The sequence below is a fragment of the Zingiber officinale genome, chromosome 11A (assembly GCF_018446385.1).
Source record: "Zingiber officinale cultivar Zhangliang chromosome 11A, Zo_v1.1, whole genome shotgun sequence".
Lineage (NCBI taxonomy): Eukaryota > Viridiplantae > Streptophyta > Magnoliopsida > Zingiberales > Zingiberaceae > Zingiber > Zingiber officinale.
The window spans coordinates 93,899,414-93,918,439 of NC_056006.1; the positions used below are offsets into that span (position 1 = coordinate 93,899,414).

General features: G+C 34.9%; 1 protein-coding gene and 1 non-coding gene across 2 annotated transcripts; both read left to right on the top strand.

Moving 5' to 3' along the window:
* The first annotated feature begins 960 nt into the window (after positions 1-960).
* LOC122032389 (uncharacterized protein At4g15545-like) lies at positions 961-5,426 on the top strand. Its single transcript, XM_042591680.1, has 9 exons — positions 961-1,402; positions 1,512-1,580; positions 2,203-2,256; positions 2,412-2,478; positions 2,731-2,997; positions 3,257-3,299; positions 3,380-3,458; positions 3,545-3,663; positions 5,106-5,426. The coding sequence occupies exons 1-8, from the start codon at positions 1,118-1,120 to the stop codon at positions 3,635-3,637; spliced, it is 957 nt and encodes a 318-aa protein (XP_042447614.1). The 5' UTR covers positions 961-1,117; the 3' UTR covers positions 3,638-3,663; positions 5,106-5,426.
* A 934-nt stretch (positions 5,427-6,360) lies between these two features.
* TRNAE-UUC lies at positions 6,361-6,434 on the top strand. Its single transcript has one exon. It is a non-coding gene; the product is annotated as a tRNA-Glu (tRNA).
* Positions 6,435-19,026: the final 12,592 nt, after the last annotated feature.

Sequence of the window (19,026 nt, forward strand, 5' to 3'; positions counted from 1 at the left end):
TTAAAAAATAAAAATATATTATAAATTTAATTTTAATAAATCAAGATTTTTCTAATAAAAATAATTTTTAAATTTAATTAACATATTTCATTTACAATTTTTCAAGTAAAGATAATCTCTAAATTTAATTAACATATTTTATTTAAAATCTTTCAATAGAATCTTTAATTATTTTAGAAATAATTTTCTAACAATTTAAGAAATAAATAATTAATATTTTTAATTTATTACAAAATACTTCAAATCTAAATTTTCTATGATTTTATAAATTTTTCCAAATTTGATATTTCTTATGAGGAAACTTTTCAAAAATGATATTTTTCATCATAAACAACCTTTAATCTATATTTACTTTACTTAAATATAATTTTTCATCATAGTTATTATTTAATGCAGGCGCATTTAATTATCAGCTTGTGGTATTTTATGCTTAAATTACTAGTATTTTTCTTTTACCAATATTTTATTATAATTATTTTACTAATCAGGACGTCTTATTATTATTATTATTATTATTATTATTATTATTATTTTAAATCTATTTTAACAATTCATGTTTTTTTAATAGTACACATATATATATTTTTTATCCTCACTTTTCATGAATTTAAAGTGGCGCTTTTGGAAAATTTAAATTTGCTACACACCGTTCCGTTACAGCCAAAACCCATAGCGGATCCAAAATAACAGCGTCCCGACAGCAGAGAAAAACAATAATAAAAAAACAGAAGATCCAGACTTCTGTACCTTCACTCCGATTGGCTATATTTGGCGGGGCCCAAGTACTACTTCCAAATTTCCTCCCCACACGGCCACAACTTCCTCTCTTTCCATCCCCAACTAAACCCGCTACTGTAATGGCTGGGAAGCCTGGGCCCCGGCCTGGGACCTGAAGAGTAAATGCTTGGGAGCGGACCGTCACTTTTGCTCCTCTCGCTGTCTTGTACCAAGCGCCGTTGTACCGGCGACGTCGTCAAAGTTCACGAGCTTCCATTAAAAAGGACATTTTGAAATCAAACGTTCCTAGACACTCCGGAGCCGCTAGGGTTTCTGCTTTTCTTCAGCAGCGTTCGTTGATCCGAAGTCGATAGACTGTTCGGAGCTTGATACTACGGCGATGACGCAAGGCAGGAGCGGAGGCGAAGGGTCGGAGTTTCAACTCCCGGACGAGATCCTGGCGGTGATCCCTACGGATCCTTACGAGCAGCTTGACCTCGCGCGGAAGATAACCTCCATGGCGATTGCGTCGCGTGTCTCCAAGCTGGATCTAGAGTCCGTGCGTCTGAGGCAGAGCGTCGTGGAGAAGGACCGGACCATCACCGACCTCCAGGAAAGGCTCTCCCAGCGCGAACGCATGTTTCAGGAGACGGATGCCCGCCTCAAGGCTGCTCTCGAGGAGAACGTGAGTTACTAATCCTGTCGCGTTCCCGGTTGAGCGGCACTAGGTTTTTTTTATTCTTTTACCTACCTGAGAGTGAAATTTGACGTTTTCTCTCCCTTTTTGGATGAAGATTAAACTGGCTAACGAGCGGGACTCATTGGCGCAGACATCAAAGAAGTTGACTCGAGATTTAGCAAAGGTTTCATTATCTTTTCTCCCGTCTTATGTTGTTTTTCTTTGGAGTCATATGTAAAAAAGGAAAATTGTTCCTTATTCTGCAAAGACTCGCCGCAATATACCCATGTTTATTAGCATGGAGAGTTACCTCTGCGAGGCTTAGCAATGAGAATTAAGGCTATGTTGATTCTATTGAAACCCATCAGTCAGCCTATCAGTTTTGCATATTCTAATTTGAATTGATCAGGTTTGCAAAACTTGTTCAGCTCAAATAAGGTAAACTGGTTTGACATGATAAGTGTTACTTGGAAGAACATGATTGTGAATAAAGGTCAATTTTTATCATGTGCTTCCCCATGCCTCTATGACTTTTTGCACAAAGTTTTTGAATGTTTGGGATTTTGAGCTGGGACACACATTGTATTGTTCCAGAAAGAAATTTGTAAGTTGAATGTTGGATTTTCCTTGAAACTTGATGACAACTGCTGATTTTGTTGCATACTTATAACATTCTTTCCTGTCATTTTTAAACAAATAATCGTCAATTCTGATGAAAATTTGCATTATTTTTTACTTAAACTACACTTCTTAGTTGCTTTACTATGGCGTACAAGTCTTTCTAATTATTTATACTTTTTGAGCAGTTGGAGACATTCAAGAAGCAACTCATGCAGTCGCTAAATGATGAGAACTTGCCTGTAAGTGAGCATACTACAAATGTTAGCATAGTATGGCGTTTTTGAGTTCTCTATACTAAATCCAGGATGGCCATTATCACAAACTTGGAGCTGTAATGGTATTCTGAAAATTTTCATCTTTCAAAATAATTTACTTGTTATTTGTTCTATTGTAGAAACAAGAAGATCCTGTGGAAAAAAAGAATGATGATTCTTCAATTGCCCATGCATCTTCGTACAGAGGTATGAACTTTAGCTTGATGTTAGTTTCCTTAGCTTTTAGTTTGAACTAGGCTTGTCCTCTTCTCATTGACGATGATTTCAAAATCTTCATTCCTATGTTGTTAAAGATGATGTTTCCATCAGCCACTCAGTGTCATTTCCTGTCTGTGAACCAATGAACATTGGAATCATGACAATAAATTGTAAAAAGTAATATTTGGCTGTTTTTCTACTTGAAAATTCAGTTGTTAATAATTCTTCCCCTAATCTTAGGAACAGCAACTAAGCCATTTGGACAGAAAACCTCCAAGACCCCACCTATTCCTCCTCGGGTCACTCCCCCGACTGCTACACCAAAAGTAACATCCAATCGTGGTTCTCCTAGAAAAACTTCAGTTGCTACTTTGCCAAAATATGCTTCTGGTACTGCTTCTCCAACAAATATGCACTTCGAAAGTCTAACTGCCATGTCACCATGGTATCCATCAAGCAAGCAGTCATCAGCTGTTAGCTCTCCAACTTCCGGGCGCTCTATTTCAGGTCTGTACTTGTTAGTATTTTATTGTGGAATCTATGTATAATACTCCCTGATGTTGTGTAGTTGCAAACAGAGATATGAAAGTTCTCGGTTATCAAGATTTATAAACTTTTGCTTAAGGTTTTTTGGTACTTTTTAGGATATTTGTTGCTTCAAATACATGTGAACCTTAGTTTTGGAAGAATAATTTTCCGTCCATGAAAAAATTTATCTTTTCTTTCAACTTTGAAGTTTAATGACAGATTGCTAAACATATTTTAGGTCATACTCGAGTTGATGGAAAAGAATTCTTCCGGCAAGCTAGGTATCTGGATGCCTTGGCTCTGACCTACACAACTAAATAATGCAGTTATTTTTACGTGCCATTTAATATTCTCATTTCAGGAGCCGCCTCTCGTACGAACAATTTGGAGCATTTTTAGCTAACATCAAAGAACTTAATGCTCATAGACAATCACGTGAGGTTAGCTACAACACAAATTGTTATTAATATGGTTACTTCATCCGTCTACAGGTTTAGGACTAACTTTTCTGTCTACTTTTATGCAGGAAACTCTCAGAAAGGCTGAAGAGATATTTGGAACCAAAGATAAGGATCTTTACTTGTCTTTTCAAGGCCTTCTCAACAGAAACCAGGCCTAGAAATTTAATGTGATGTCATCTCTCAGGTTCTTTTCTCTTTATCTAATATTTACTTCACTGATTATTCCTTGTGCAATGATGGTAGCACAACAACTACCATGACAAATGACGATGATTATTCCTTGTTCATTGTTGATGGTTGATTTTCACTTTAATTGCTTGAACTGGCTTGATATCCTCATGCACTCCCCCATTTTAATAGCTCTGTCCAGTGCAAATGTATTTAAAGGCACCACACATCCACTCCACCAAAAACCTTAAACCAAAATCTTATAGGTGATGAACTAGAATTATGACATGCCAATCAGCCTGGTTACTCTCTCTGTTGATGATGCCCATAATGGGCGACCTTTATTGTTTGATCATCATGCTTATTTGTAGAACCCCATTTTGTACTTTTGCTCATTGAGCTCCATCTTTTAGTTTAACAGGATATTATTACTTGCAATCTTATTCTAATCTGACCTGATCTATTCAATCCTCCACAGACTATCAACTTGGCAAACCAATCTCAAGTGCATAAATTTCACTAGATCAATCTGAACTTCCAAAGCTCAGGGTTTGCTAGCCTTTGGAGTTAATCTGCTAGCAGTTTAACTTGCAAAACATCTCGATCGCATTCACTATTAGAATATAAGGAGAGAGAATTTATAAGAATTAAATGATAGGCAAACCACTTTTAGGAAATTTTCTCAATGAGAGAAAATTTTCGATCTGATGTAGCACAGTTTCTTGAAACATTGCCTTCAGAATTCAATGTCTACTTGCAAAATCGCCAAGCCTCTAATCTTCGGTAACTCTTAAAACTCTCAGAACCAACCTCTGAGTGCCAGAGAAGAAGAATCCTTTATATTGTTTTTAATCAATTTGAGCGGGGGGCTCTCACTTCTTTCTTATAGTCTGTGTAGGCATCGCCTTTTTTCTTTCTTGATTATATTAGAAAATATATACCACATTCGCCCTTCCTACATGATAGCTTGTGCATTCTAGAATAGATCAATGTAGACTTTAGAAAGGGTTGACACTTCAACTTATTTTGTCAGGTCTATTTGAATCACACAAAAAACACATTGCAATCACATTGCAATTTGGATAGTCCTTTAGCCTCCAAAATATACCAAGCAGAAATAATTAGCTCAGATGAGCAATATTACTAACTAGTATCATGCTAATATACTCAACCGCAGATATTCAAATTTAAGGAGAAATGAGTACTTGATTATTCTTCTAAATCTTTCAAGGTACTATTGACAAAGAAGGGAGCTGACAACCCAGAGAGTACATTACATTATAGGCTTCCTTTTTTTGATTTTCCATGCCTGTAAGTTTATTGAGGGAAATGCTGCAAACAATTCTATGATCCTTCTGCATTTCCGTGTCATGTAGATCTTTTAAAGTGGGTTACATCTGTTCTGCCTTTCATTATTATTTTTTTGATTGCCCACTGACATTGATTCCGATATTGAAGGTTGCAACTGTCATCAATAATCTTGAAATCATCCACGTTACAGAAGCTGTAAATGTTTATGTCGTACCTAAAGCTTAGTTTCTCCTATGAGAAACTCCATGCCTTATCTGCTACTACAAACCAAGAAAAGATTTTTGCTGGGTGCGAAAATTAGTTATGTTGGATGGTTTTCAAGTTCTTTGGGGGATTATTTGGAATCCGCCTGATTATGAGGTATCTAGCAAGAATACTTGGTACAGTTTTGGAAATTGTAATATTTAATGTAACGACTGTAACGTAAGTTGTTCTATTTTCTGCCCGATGTGATTTGCTTAGAGCAAACCATGCGTTTGTTACGATCAAAATTTGCCTTTTTAATTTCCGAGTCAGCTGTGACGATGAGAGCACCCACAATGAGGTGTTAAATGAGTGTTATAACATCCATTTAACACTCCATCTCTATTGTGAGTGGGCATTATAATGCCTACTCACAAAAGAAAGGAGAGAGGATGTTCAAAGGTTTGAACACCAACATTCTCTTTCTTAATTTTTTTAATATTTTTTTAATTATAAATTTTTTAATATTATTTAAAAAATTAATAAAAGGGATGAATAAGTGGATGGTGGGATTTATATTAATGTTAAAAGAGATGTGAGTAAAAGAGATATGTTATTATAATGAATATGTGATAGTGAGTCTTATATTTTTTTTGATGAGGTGGATGCTCTGAGTGATGATTATGTTAACATCAGATTTCTTGTTTGATGGTGACCTTTTGCACGGGGTACTTATTCATTCATGGATGTGTTCTTAAATGAAACAAGATTTGTATTATAAAGCGGCTGGATCGGCTGGGTGCGCCTCAGCTACCTCATCGCCATCAGGGACGATAAGAATGCTACCATGAAGGAGACCATCATCGACGTGCCTTTCGTCACCAGGCTGCTCGGGCGGGGCTTAATCTTGCCGTGGCTGTCTACAGGGAACTCATCAACGTCGAACTCGTAGCTAAGGACGTAGACTTCGATTCATGGGTTCTCAACTAAAGGATACATACATAGACAACAAGAGTACCAAGTTATTTTTTTAAGGAAAAAAAATTTATTTATTTTGCAAGGAAATATGTAATAACTTTCCTTTTCAATCAAATGTTAATTAGTCAAACGATCTGTTCGTTATCCTTTGCGAGTTTTTTTTTCAAATAATTCAGGGAATAACTTCCAGTGTTCAAAAAGATATACATATTAGTAAAATCAATTGCAGTTTGAACATATATCCATTGTCGTCTAGTCCGGTTAGGATACCTGGCTTTCACCCAGGCGACCCGGGTTCAAATCCCGGCAATGGAATTTGATTTTTTTAAACAATTAAATAATAATAATTGCCTTAAAGTATTTGTGTAGAATACAGCGATAAGATAATAAAAAGAATATCCGAGAGATCAAAATCAAAATATTAAATTTGTTATAGTATAAATAACATGTAAACTAGTAAATAAAAACGATTAAGATATATATAAAAAATAGAAAAACTTGGGTCAGCTTCTATTAAACCTAATTTGGAAAAAATATATATACTCTTGCCCATTACGACCTTATTTTATCCAATGAAACTAGTGTGACCGTGCGCGTGTGTAATATAATAATATATAAATTATTTAGGTCTTTGAAAATTCGAATTGTTTGGATTTTCTAATGTCATTCTTATAAACCAAGAATTAATTATTTGGATAAGATTCGTCAGACCTATGCAATAGTGACGCTAGAGAATTCCAGCAACAAACTACGGGCTTCCCTATGTAAAAAATTATTTTAATTTAATATTATACTTGTCTTAGTAAAAAAACTAAGAAAAATATATTTTTTAACATCTTCGGCCTAAAATATTTATAGAAGCTTCTTTGATTATAGTGTTGTCAATTCTAAGATATGGGACTAAAGAGACTATATTTTTTTTTATATAAAACAACAAGAGAAAACTAATGATGAGAAAAATTCATAATAATACGCTGTAGCTGAATCTCGAACTCTAGATCACTTATTGTTTTGTTTGTGGAATTACTAATAAATTTTGGAATTTTTTTTAGTGTAAATAGAAAAAAGGACGTTAACATAAATACATTTTAGACTTCACCAAAATTAGTTAGTAAAGGAGATAGATTTTAATAAAATAGTAAGATAATACCTGAGAGAATGTCATACTTAATGAAAAATAACTACCTCATAATAAATCATATAAATATAAGATAATAATAACAAACCAAGTGATTTGAGTAAAAACGAAAGCCTCGACTTAATAAAAATTAAAAGGAACTAGATTTGAGTTTCTTGTTGCTCAAATTTGTTCATTTGCTTAAGATGAAACTTTCATATACCTACTTACTTATGGAGTAGATGTAAGTACCAATAATTCAACAACATCTGCTAATATATATTACTTATATGTTAGTCATTATTCTAAAAATTAATAGTCGTCCGTGATTTATCTCCTTCGTATTAGTCCTGGGATGAATTGACGGAGATACTAAAGACGAGAATATTCACCTTTTACCATCATGAAATATTATTAAAAAACTTCAAAAAGTTTTATTAAAAACGTCAAGAATGTAACAAAAAAAAAAAAAACTAACTCAGTCATAAAAAAACTAGAAAAAAGAACTATTTACAGCTTTCCCTATAAATGGTGTTTGCTCCACTGAATGCTGTTTAGATCGATCCCCTCCTCGACCATCTCATACAAAGGGCTCGAATCCCTCGACTAATCGACATGCTCACCTCGATCTATTGCTTTGTCAATCTTGGCTTATGTTGTGAATCTGTCGATGCCAAATCCATGTTAGATTATATAAATATATTTTGTATATTTAATATTGAGAGTTTCTTAATTTAACTATATAAGACTTTGTACTTTATATTTCTCAATAGATTTTTCATTTAATAATACAATTATCCTTTTTTTTCTTAATTTCGACGTGGTCTCAGAGTGCATCTTCATAACTTTGATAGTTTGATTGAAAATTCATTTTGGGCCATCCTTATAGTTTTTTTATTATGAGTCTTAGAGTTTTGATTGAGTTTCTTTTATTTTCACATCAATTTAGTTTTATTTATTATTCGGTTATAAGTACCAATGATTCAACAGCATTTGCTAATATGTATTACTTATGTGATAATCATTATTCCAAAAATTAATAGTCGTCCGTGATTTACCTCCTTCGTATTGATCTTGGGATAAATTGACGAGCACACTAAAGGTGAGAGTATTTATCTTTTACCACCATAAAATATTATTAAAAAACTTCAAAAAGTTTTATTAAAAACGTCAAGAATGTAACAAATTTTTTTTTTAACTCAGGCATAAAAAAAACTAAAAAAAAGAACTATTTACAGCTTTCCCTATAAATGGTGTTTGCTCCACTAAATGCTGTTTAGATCGATCCCCTCCTCAACCATCTCATACAAAGGGCTCGAATCCCTCGACTAATCGACATGCTCAACTCGATCTATTGTTTTGTCAATCTTGGCTTATGTTGTCAATCTGTCAATGCCAAATCCATGTTATATTATATAAATATATTTTGTATATTTAATATTGAGAGTTTCTTAATTTAACTATATAAGACTTTATACTTTATATTTCTCAATAGATTTTTCATTTAATAATACAATTACCCTTTTTTTTCTTAATTTCGACGTGGTCTCAGAGTGCATCTTCATAGCTTTGATAGTTTGATTGAAAATTCATTTTGGGGCATCCTTATAGTTTTTTTATTCTGAGTCTTAGAGTTTTGATTGAGTTTCTTTTATTTTCGCATCAATTTAGTTTTATTTATTATTCGGTTATTCGTTTGAACACTACTTGTTCTGTCATTATGAATGGTCGTACAAATGATTCGCTTTAATCAATTAGTGTCTGAATAGTCGGAAAGAACTTCTTGTGGGGGAAATTTATATGGGGATACATTTCAGGTGTACAAGTTAAACCTACAGACAACAATGCTAATGATTATGCAAAGTCGTTGGATGCTTGAGAGACCGATAATGTAAAAATTATTACGTGGATTAATAATTCTGTTTCACACTTCATTGATGCTCACTTGACCAAGTATGAGACTGATAAAGAAGTTTGAGATCATCTGGCAAGATTATACATGCAATCTAATTTTGCCAAACAATATCAATTGAAAGTAGATATCCGTGTACTTCGACAACAAGATATGGACGTCTAAGATTTTTATTCTGTCATATCAGTACTATGAGACCAGTTGACACTCATAGAATCATCAGAATTGTGAGCATTCCCAACTTATGTCACTTGTAGAAAAGAACAACCTTTGGTCCAATTCTTGATGGCTCTTCGTGATAACTTTGAAGGATTGTGCGGGATAATTTTGCATCGTAATCCTCTTCATTCTGTTGATTTAGTGGTACATGAATTGCTAACTGAGAAGATTCGATTTAAGTCTCAAGTTGAAAAGAGGACTATTCCACCGTCACCATCTATTTTTACATCACCACAACGGTCTCCACCTCATAATCAAAATAGGTTGACTTCAAAGGTTTATAGTGATGAATGTGTTTATTGCAAAGACAAGGGACACTGGAAGTCTCAGTGCCCATTATTGTTGAACAAAGGTAAACTACCGTAATAATAAAAATGACCACTGTAGTAGTAGTATCAACAGTAATGACCTCAATAACCACTATTGCTACATCATAATGCTTCATAGAAACCTAGTAATCAACCACAATAGTTGTCATATCAACTATCTTAGTCTAGTAATATAGTGGTTACTCCCTCTTTAGATCTGTATATATTTGAGAAGTTTTAATAGTTCTTTGCTTCATAGTCCTATGCCATGTCAACTTCCTTTCATATAGATTTGTTATCATCTGGCATTTTAGGTATACCTTCATCTTTGTGGGGTTTGAACTCCAGTGTCTCCTATCATATGTCACATAATTTATTATAATTTATTTCTTTTTTCTCTCAATTCATCTATATTTATTGTGACCGTTGATGATACTCTTATGTCATTAGTGAGTGTTGGTTCAATTGTTATATCATATTTATCTCTTATTGATGTTTATTATATTCTTAGCTTAATTTAAATCTTATTTCCGTTAGTCAATTATGCGAGTCTGATATTTAGTCATTTTTCTTCATTTAGTTGTTATGTTCAGGACCCACAATCTTAGAGATTGATTGGGATAGACTATAAGTAAGACGCACTCTATGTTTTGGATCAACTCAAAGTACCAAATGTTGTAGCTTCAAGTGGGACTTATTATCCTTTCATTTGAGTCTTTCATCTTTTGATTTTTATTTGTGACATTCTCATTTAAGTCATGTTTCAGTATCTTGTTTACAATTATTAGCCTCTATAGGAGTATTAGGACTTTTAAAAGTTATGATATTTCTGATTGTAGTGGTTGTAAACTAGTCAAATTTTTTGTCTTACCATTTTATAAAAGTCTTTCTTTTTTCTTGTACTGCATTTGATCTTATATATTTTAATGTACGGAGACCCTCCCTTATTCCTACAAAGGGAGGTCAAGGTATTATATTTCATTTATTAATAATTCCACTCATTATTTGCTTCTGATGGTACTATTCATCAAGCCTCGTGTACAGAATGATGTGGCTAAACGAAAAATACATAGACATCTTGTTAAAACAACCTATTCAATTTTATTATCGCCCGATGTTCCTAGTGCCTTTTTTTGTGTGTGTGTGGGGGGGGGGGGGAGCAATCATTACCGCTGCTCACGTGATTAATAGAATTTCAACCTCACATAATTAATATTTGTCACCTTTTGAAAAATTATATGGCCATGCTCCTACCTATTCCTCTTTGTGTGCTTTAGTTGTACTTGCTTCGAGGGTTCGAGCGGGGGGCGAGCAATCCTTACCACTGCTCACGTGATTAATAGAATTTCAACCTCAAATAATTAAGACTTGTCACCTTTTGAAAAATTATATGGGCATGCTCTTACCTATTTCTCTTTGCATGTTTTAATTGTACTTGCTTCGTCCTTCATCCACATGTTGAGTGTAATAAATTAGCCCCTCGATCTGTTCTGTGGGTCTTTTTGGACTATGGTGTTGATCAAAAAGAATATTGTTACTTTGATCCCATTAGTAAAAAATTATATGTCTCTTGTCATGTTGTGTTTCTTGAACATATTTCATTCTTTTCTATTCCGGCTAGTTTACATAATATAACAAAGTTAGATCTATTTTGCATTGATCCTTTCAATACCGACACTAAGGAAGGTTCACTCATAACCCATACTGGTAGCTTAATTGAATCTGGTACTTTGGTTCCTGAGACATCTGTTTCATGTGCTCCTCCTTCTGCCACTACCTAGTCATCTCCTAAATTATAGATGATCCTTCTCTTCACCATCATCAACCCACTCATGTTCGTAAGTTTACTAAACTATTAGATTTTACTTACTTTTGTTAATCTAGTTCTTTTTATCTTTCTGAGCTTACATCTAATAGAAAAACTGTTTGTATTCTACTTTAGCAGAATGTTATGACTAAGGAACTAATTGCTCTGCATTAGACTCATATATGAGATTTGGTTCAGTTGTCACCAGGAAAACATGTCATTGGTTCTCATTGTCTATATAAGATTAAAACTAAATTTGATGGATCTATTAAATGATACAAAACTCATATTATTACTAAAGGTTATTATCAGGAGTTTGTCATGGATTATGAGAAAATATTTACCACTATTATAAAAATATTGAGGGTATTGTATTAATTTTTACAGTCGCTATGTTGAACTTAAGATTGACTCAGTAACAATTGGACATGATTTTTTAACAAATGGTTTTATAGTTCTTGATGTAGAACTGGATGTCAATTATGCTATTGATGGTTGTTTTTCAAACATTGCTCTAACTAGTGATGCATATATAACTGATGAGGTTTGACATGCTAGATTAAGACATATAAGACATAAACGTATGAATCAATTGGCTATAGAGGGTCTATTGGGCATTCGGGCTAAGATTCAATTATCTATATATGAGCATTATCTTGTTGGAAAAGCAATCAAGAAACCATTTGGTAAGGTTATTAGATCTGAATCAACATTACAGTTAATTCATTCAGATATTTGTGGTTCAATGAATGTGAAGGCTAGACATGGAGCTTCGTATTTCATTACATTTATTGATGATTTCTCTCGGTTTGGTCATGTGTATTTGATTTCTCAAAAATTTGAAGTATTGGATTGTTTCATTCGTTATATGAATGAAGTTGAAAATTAAATAGAACGTAAAGTTAAAACTTTACGCACTGACCGTGGAGGAGAATATTTGTCTGATATATTCAAGATAATATGTAATGATAGAGGGATTATAATACAACTGACAATCCCTGGAACTTCACAGCAAAATGTGGTAGTTGAAAGAAGAAATATAACTCTTCTTAAAATGATTAGGTCTATGATGGCGCATACTAATTTATCAATCTCCTATTGGGGAGATGCATTATTCACTACAACTTATATACTTAACAAAGTACCTTCAAAGTCAGTTCCATCTACCATATATGAACGTTGGACAGGCAGAAAACTAGATTTAAGTAATCTGAGACCCTAGGGGTCAGCTATTTATGTTCATAATAGTTCTTACAAGTATGAAAAACTGGAACCTAGGTGTAAGAAATGTATCTTTATAAGATATCATGAGACCTCCAAAGGTTATGTTTTCATAGGTGAGCAACTAAATGGAACCATCTCCGAAATAGACTCGAGATATGTACTTTTCTCGAAACAGAGTTCTCAATCAGAGGTGATGTTAATAAAAATGTTCCTCTATTTGAAGAGGATGAGATATTATCAACAAGAGAGGTGTCAAAAATAACACATGAGTCTAGTCAACCGAGTGGGAGTGATATGCCGAGTCATGAGTTGACTTCTCAATATCCCAACTTATGAAGAAGTGTTCGTAAGATTAAACCTAAGAAGAGGTTTGATATTGAGAATGAGACATTGGTTACACTTCCAATTAATGACGATGAACCTCAATCCATTGAGGAAGCATTGAGATGTAGAGTTAGAGAAAAATGGAAAGCTGCAATAGTTGAAGAGATGGAGCCCATGATTCAGAATCATGTTTGGGAATAGTCGATCTTCCTCCGAGCCGAAGGTCTATTGGGAATAAGTGGATTCTCAAAATAAAGAGGAAAGTTGATGGATCGATTAACAGATACAAAGCTTGTTTAATTGCAAAAGGATATACCCAAACGGAGGGTATTGATTTTGAAGAGACATTTTCTTCCGTAGTGAAGTTTGTGTTAATACGAGTTATTTTGGCCTTTGTGGCACATTATGACTTGGAATTACATCAAATGGATATAAAAACCACTTTCCTTAACGGTGATCTTGACGAAGAAATCTATATGGTTCAACCAGAATGTTTCATTACTGAAGGCCAGGAGCAGAAAGTATGTAGACTTAGAAAATCTACATATGAGCTAAAGCAAGCGTCAAGACAATGGAACATAAGATTTAATGAAGTCGTTTTATCTTATAATTTCGAGATGATCAATGAGGATCATTATGTTTTATTGAAAAGGAAAAAGGGAAAGTATGTCATTTTATCATTATATATTGTTGATATGCTGATAGCTGAAAATGACATAGGATATATGAATGAAGTCAAGAAGTGACTGTCATCATAATTTGATACAACGGATATGGGAGAAGCTGAATACATCTTAGGAGTGAAGATCATAGGAGATCGTTCTAAAAGACTTTTGGGTCTATCACAAGAGTCTTATATAAATAAGATGTTACATCATTTTATCATGTCAAATTGTAACGTAAAACATACACCTATTGTGAAAGGTACTATTTTGAATAAGAGTATGTGTCCTAAAACTCCAGAGGAAATAGTTGAGATAAATAAAAAATCATATGTCAGTGCTATTGGTAGTTTGATTATACACTATATTGTGTACACGTCCCGATATCAGCTATGTTATGGGCTTGGTTAGTCCCTTCCAGTCAAACCCAGGACTGAGACACTGGAAAGCGGTGAAAAGGATATTCGGATATCTGAAGGTGATAACAGATTATTGTCTATGTTTTCAAGGATCAGATATGAGTCTGAAAGGTTATTCAGATGCAGATTGACCTGGGGATCTAGATGATAGAAAATCCACATCAGGCTATACATTCTTACTGAATGGTGGCGCCATCTCTTGGAACAACAAGAAAATGCTTGTGTAACTTTGTCGACTATGGAAGCTGAATATGTGGCATGTTTAGCAGCTGTGCAAGAAGCAGTCTGGTTGAGAAGGTTCCTGAAACATCTGAAAATTACTGAGGATAGTTGGAGTCTAGTAACTGTCTACTGTGACAGTTAAGCTGCAATAGTTTTTTCCAAGGATCCCAAATATCAGAGCAAAGGTAAGCACATAGAAATTAAATATAATTTTGTAAGAGATATTATGACTAAAAGAAAAGTAATTCTTGAGTATGCCCCACACATGTTATGCTTGCAGATCCTTTTACTAAGCCACTGACTAAAGAGTCATTTAAAGAACATGTAAAGTCTTTGGGACTTTATAGAATGTAACAATATTGAAATAATAATCAGACTTTGTGATTTGATTGTGTCATTTGTCATAATTTATTCAGTGTATATGTTATATTTGTTACATTCATATAAGATCTCGGTGAGCATGTTGGCAGGTTAAGATTGGTCCACTCATATGGACAATCATATCTGTTTGTTAAGTACAAATAGAGGTAAGACCGTTACTTATGGAATAACTTATGTAGCTGAAATTAGAGACAGATCTATAAGTTGAGGTTGCCTTGATAATTGTGTCAAGATGAGATCATTTATATATTAATAATGATTAAAGTAAATGCATCCACCATTTATTGAACATGTTGAAAGTCATATTAGAATTCATATGTTGAATTCAGGGTTAGACATTAGGTATGTCTAGATCAAAATCTGTACGATGTTAAATTTGAAGACAACATGCGCTCTATTTAGTAAGGAGAATAACATCGTAGCATGTGATTCATACCACATGTGTTATTGCGACAATAAAGGTAGTAGAAGAATGAATCCCTATTTCTCTACTATGTGAGACCTTTGAGATTATATGTTAATCTTAGTTTTTTGTCTTGTGACTATTTAACTGTTTACTTGAAGTTCTAATCAGTGTCTGCAACTTTAACATGTATCATATGACTATGTATGATTCGGTTTATGGAACATAACTAGGAAAGCGACTAATTAGTATGAATAGATTCTAGCTAAAAAGGAAGATTAAATATATTTATATCATTAAATATTATCACTAGTCGATACATTTGTATTATGTACAGAAATGAATGTGAATATTGGATATAGAACATGCTCTTTGACATAATGGTCATTATAAGAGATTAGAGATGTTCATATTGATGTAAATGAAAATTATTTAATCTAGGTAAATAGCAGGACATAAATATCTCCAAGATAATGGCTGTGTGCCACTGGGAGTTTGGATGGATCCTGGATAAAGGTTACGTGTCATACAGAGTGCGTCTTTAATTTATTTGAGCGACTAAGTAAAATATAACAACTTTGTTAGCATTGAACGCTCAGAGAGCGGCTATGTAAGGTGTAACAATCTTTTTAGTAACTATCACTCAGTGTACTTGCTGTCGCACGACCCATTTTCTCTAAGTATGGATTGGATGTTCTATTATGGTCTTTCTGACCAAACTCTCAAATAGTCTATGTGACTTATTAGGTCTTTGTGACCAAACTCTCAAATAGTCTATGTGACTTATTAGGTCTTTGTGATTTATCTGAATGAACTAGTTTTAGTGACTTACCTTGAACAAGTCGGAGATGTAGGAAATGAGAATGTGGGAACATGTCCACATTCTCCACTACTCTTAATAGAAAAGTCCATTATACCCCTGGATTATTTCCCTTTATAAGGGGTGCATCCAAGGTTCATTTATAAGAAGAGGAGGAGAGTGTAAACGTTTTTCACACGACGGTGGAAAGAAACATAGAGAGAGGGAAGAACATCTGAGGCGGTGAGATTTGGTTCGTGGAATTGTGGAAAACTTTTTGATTCTGTGATCGTTCTTCCGATAGTGAATCTTATCATCGTCGATTATAGATTTACGGAAGATCGTTGTAAATATTTACCATTTTAATTTATTTTATTCGGGCATTTAGAATATCAACAGGCTGATCTCATTTATTTATTCAGTTTAGGATAAATCTTATTTCATGAATAACTCAAAATCTAATACAGATACCTTTTAAACCACAACAATTTTTTGTTATTATATTTAGTCATTTTTGAGAAAGGTAGAACTTAAGAAAATGAAAGCAAAGCAGGTTAGTGCAATATTCCTCGGATCAAAATGGAACAATTTAATTAAATTTTGTTGGCTCAAACTTGAATATTATTCTTTGATAATATAAGAGAGAAGTTAAATATGTCAAAAGGAGGATCAAATATTTATCTAGAGAAGTTCTAACTGAAAGTTATATAACAAGAAGTCTTAATTGTAAGTTAGATAACGGAAAAATCCTAGTGAGTGAAACTAAATAGTGTAAGTCCTCACGAGGCTAGACAGTGAAGACCGAGTTGAAAACTAGACAGTGGAAGTCCTAGCAGATTTAGGCAGTGGAAGACCTAGTTAGGAACTAGACAATGGAAATCTTAACTTAGCTAGGTAAGGGAAAAAGTCAAAATGAGTCAAAAGTTGACCGGATACTTGGTGATTGAAGCTCTGACCAAGTCAAGGTTGACCGAATGCTAGGCAATAGAAAGTCCCAACGAGTCACACATGATTTTAGGATTGGGCAAAGGAACCCTAAACTCAAGAGTTTATGGTTGGGTAATCGATTAGCTCAAACGATTAACTCAAGGCTAATCAATTAGGTAGAGATCGCCTAATCGATTAGGACGTGCTCTAATTGATTAGGCTGTTTGCCTAATCGATTGGGCTGTTTTCACGAAGCACAATAAGGTTCTAAATCGATTGGTTAATCGATTAGGTCTTATGTTCATCGATTGTGACAATCGATTCAGGCTTCATCAATCAATTAAGGTAACCAATTGAAGCATATTCGCAAGAGCATAGTAGATGCTAAAATTGATTGGAAAATCGATTGAGAGATTTTCATAAAAATAGAAAGCTTCTGAATCGATTGGGGCAATCGATTAGAAGTTACTGAATCGATTGATGAGTCATACCAATCGATTTGATAACTTCTAATCGATTGGTATGACTCACTAATCGATTAGATGAGCGAAAAAGAACTGTTATGTAGGTATTTGAACGATCGTCTAATATGATAATCCATTAAGAGTAAGCCTAATTGATTACGAGGCATCGAAGTAACCCTAGAAAAAGGATTTTGTGAAGATATTGTTGGATATTGGGGCCTAAATGGACCAATACGATTTTGAGGAGGAAAAATCGGAAGCCATCAATTGTTGAAAGTCGTAATTGACTTCAAAATTGAAATCTACGTTTCGCGTAGATAGATTTAGACTATTAATTTGCTCAAAACCGATTAAGGGTGAATGAGAAATTAATGTTCAAAGTCGGCCCAAAATAACGTTGGTTATTCATTAAAGAAATGCAAGGAAGAATAGTCCCACATCGGAAATTTCCGATGTGCATTCCTTACTTATTAATGATGTTGAGTTATTGGAGTTAACTCAGAAAAGTACCAGGTACTCTCTGCTCAGGGGCGAGCAGGTGCTCGCACCTGTGAGCCCGCCACCCGCCACGTGCGCACGTGCGCAATGGGCGCTTTGGGCGCTTTGGGCGCTTTGTAGGCGCACTTTGCACTGGAACGAATTGCAACAATCCGTTAAGCACCGTAGCGGAGCAATATCGTTTACGGAGATAGTGTCGAACACTAGCCTCGACGATCAGTTTGCATACTCCGGAATTTACCGGAAACAACAGTCGTAAACGATATTCCGTACAAACTGATATGGCTACCAACGACGTTCCAACCGCCATTCCGACCGCTGTTCCAACGGCCGTTCCGACCGCCGTTCCGACATCCATTCCGCACGGAGAAAAGCCGGAGAAATTCACCGGAGCCGACTTCAAAAGATGGCAGCAGAAGATGCTGTTCTACTTAACAACGCTAAACCTTGTACGGTTTTTGCGTGAAGACCCGCCAGTCGCTACGGACGGTAGCAAGGCTGCTTGCGATACGTGGACGCACGGAGATTTTTTGTGTCGCAACTACATTCTCAACGCCTTGGACAACACGTTGTATAACGTGTATTGTTCATTGGAGACAGCGAAATCTTTGTGGGAATCGCTTGAGAAGAAATATAAGACCGAAAATGCCGAACTGAAGAAATTCATCGTCGGCCGGTTTCTGGATTTCAAGATGGTGGACTCAAAGAGCGTCTCATCTCAAGTCCAAGATATGCAATTAATACTGCATGATCTGGACGCCGAAGGAACGAGTCATTCGCAGTTGCTGCGGTAATTGAGAAGCTCCCTCCGTCATGGAAGGATTTCAAGAATTACCTAAAGCACAAGCAAAAGGAGATAGGGCTGCAAGACCTGATCCTGAGGCTACGAATAGAGGAGGATAATCGAAAGTTATCCGACTGCAGAGGAACCAAGCGGACTATAGACGATATGTCCAACCTGGTCGAGCCGAACGCTAAAAAGCCGAAACAGTTCAAGAAGAAGGCACAAGCGAAGAAGTTCAAGGGATCCTGCTACAACTGTGGAAAGGCAGGACACCTGTCCAAGGACTGCAGACGCCCGAAGAAGCCAACCAAGGGGCCAAAGGATGCTGCGAACCACGTCGCAACCTCTCTTGAGGACTTGGATCTCACTGCGGTTGTATTTGAAGCCAACTTGGTGGATACCAACCCGAAGCAGTGGTTCATTGATACTGGAGCAAC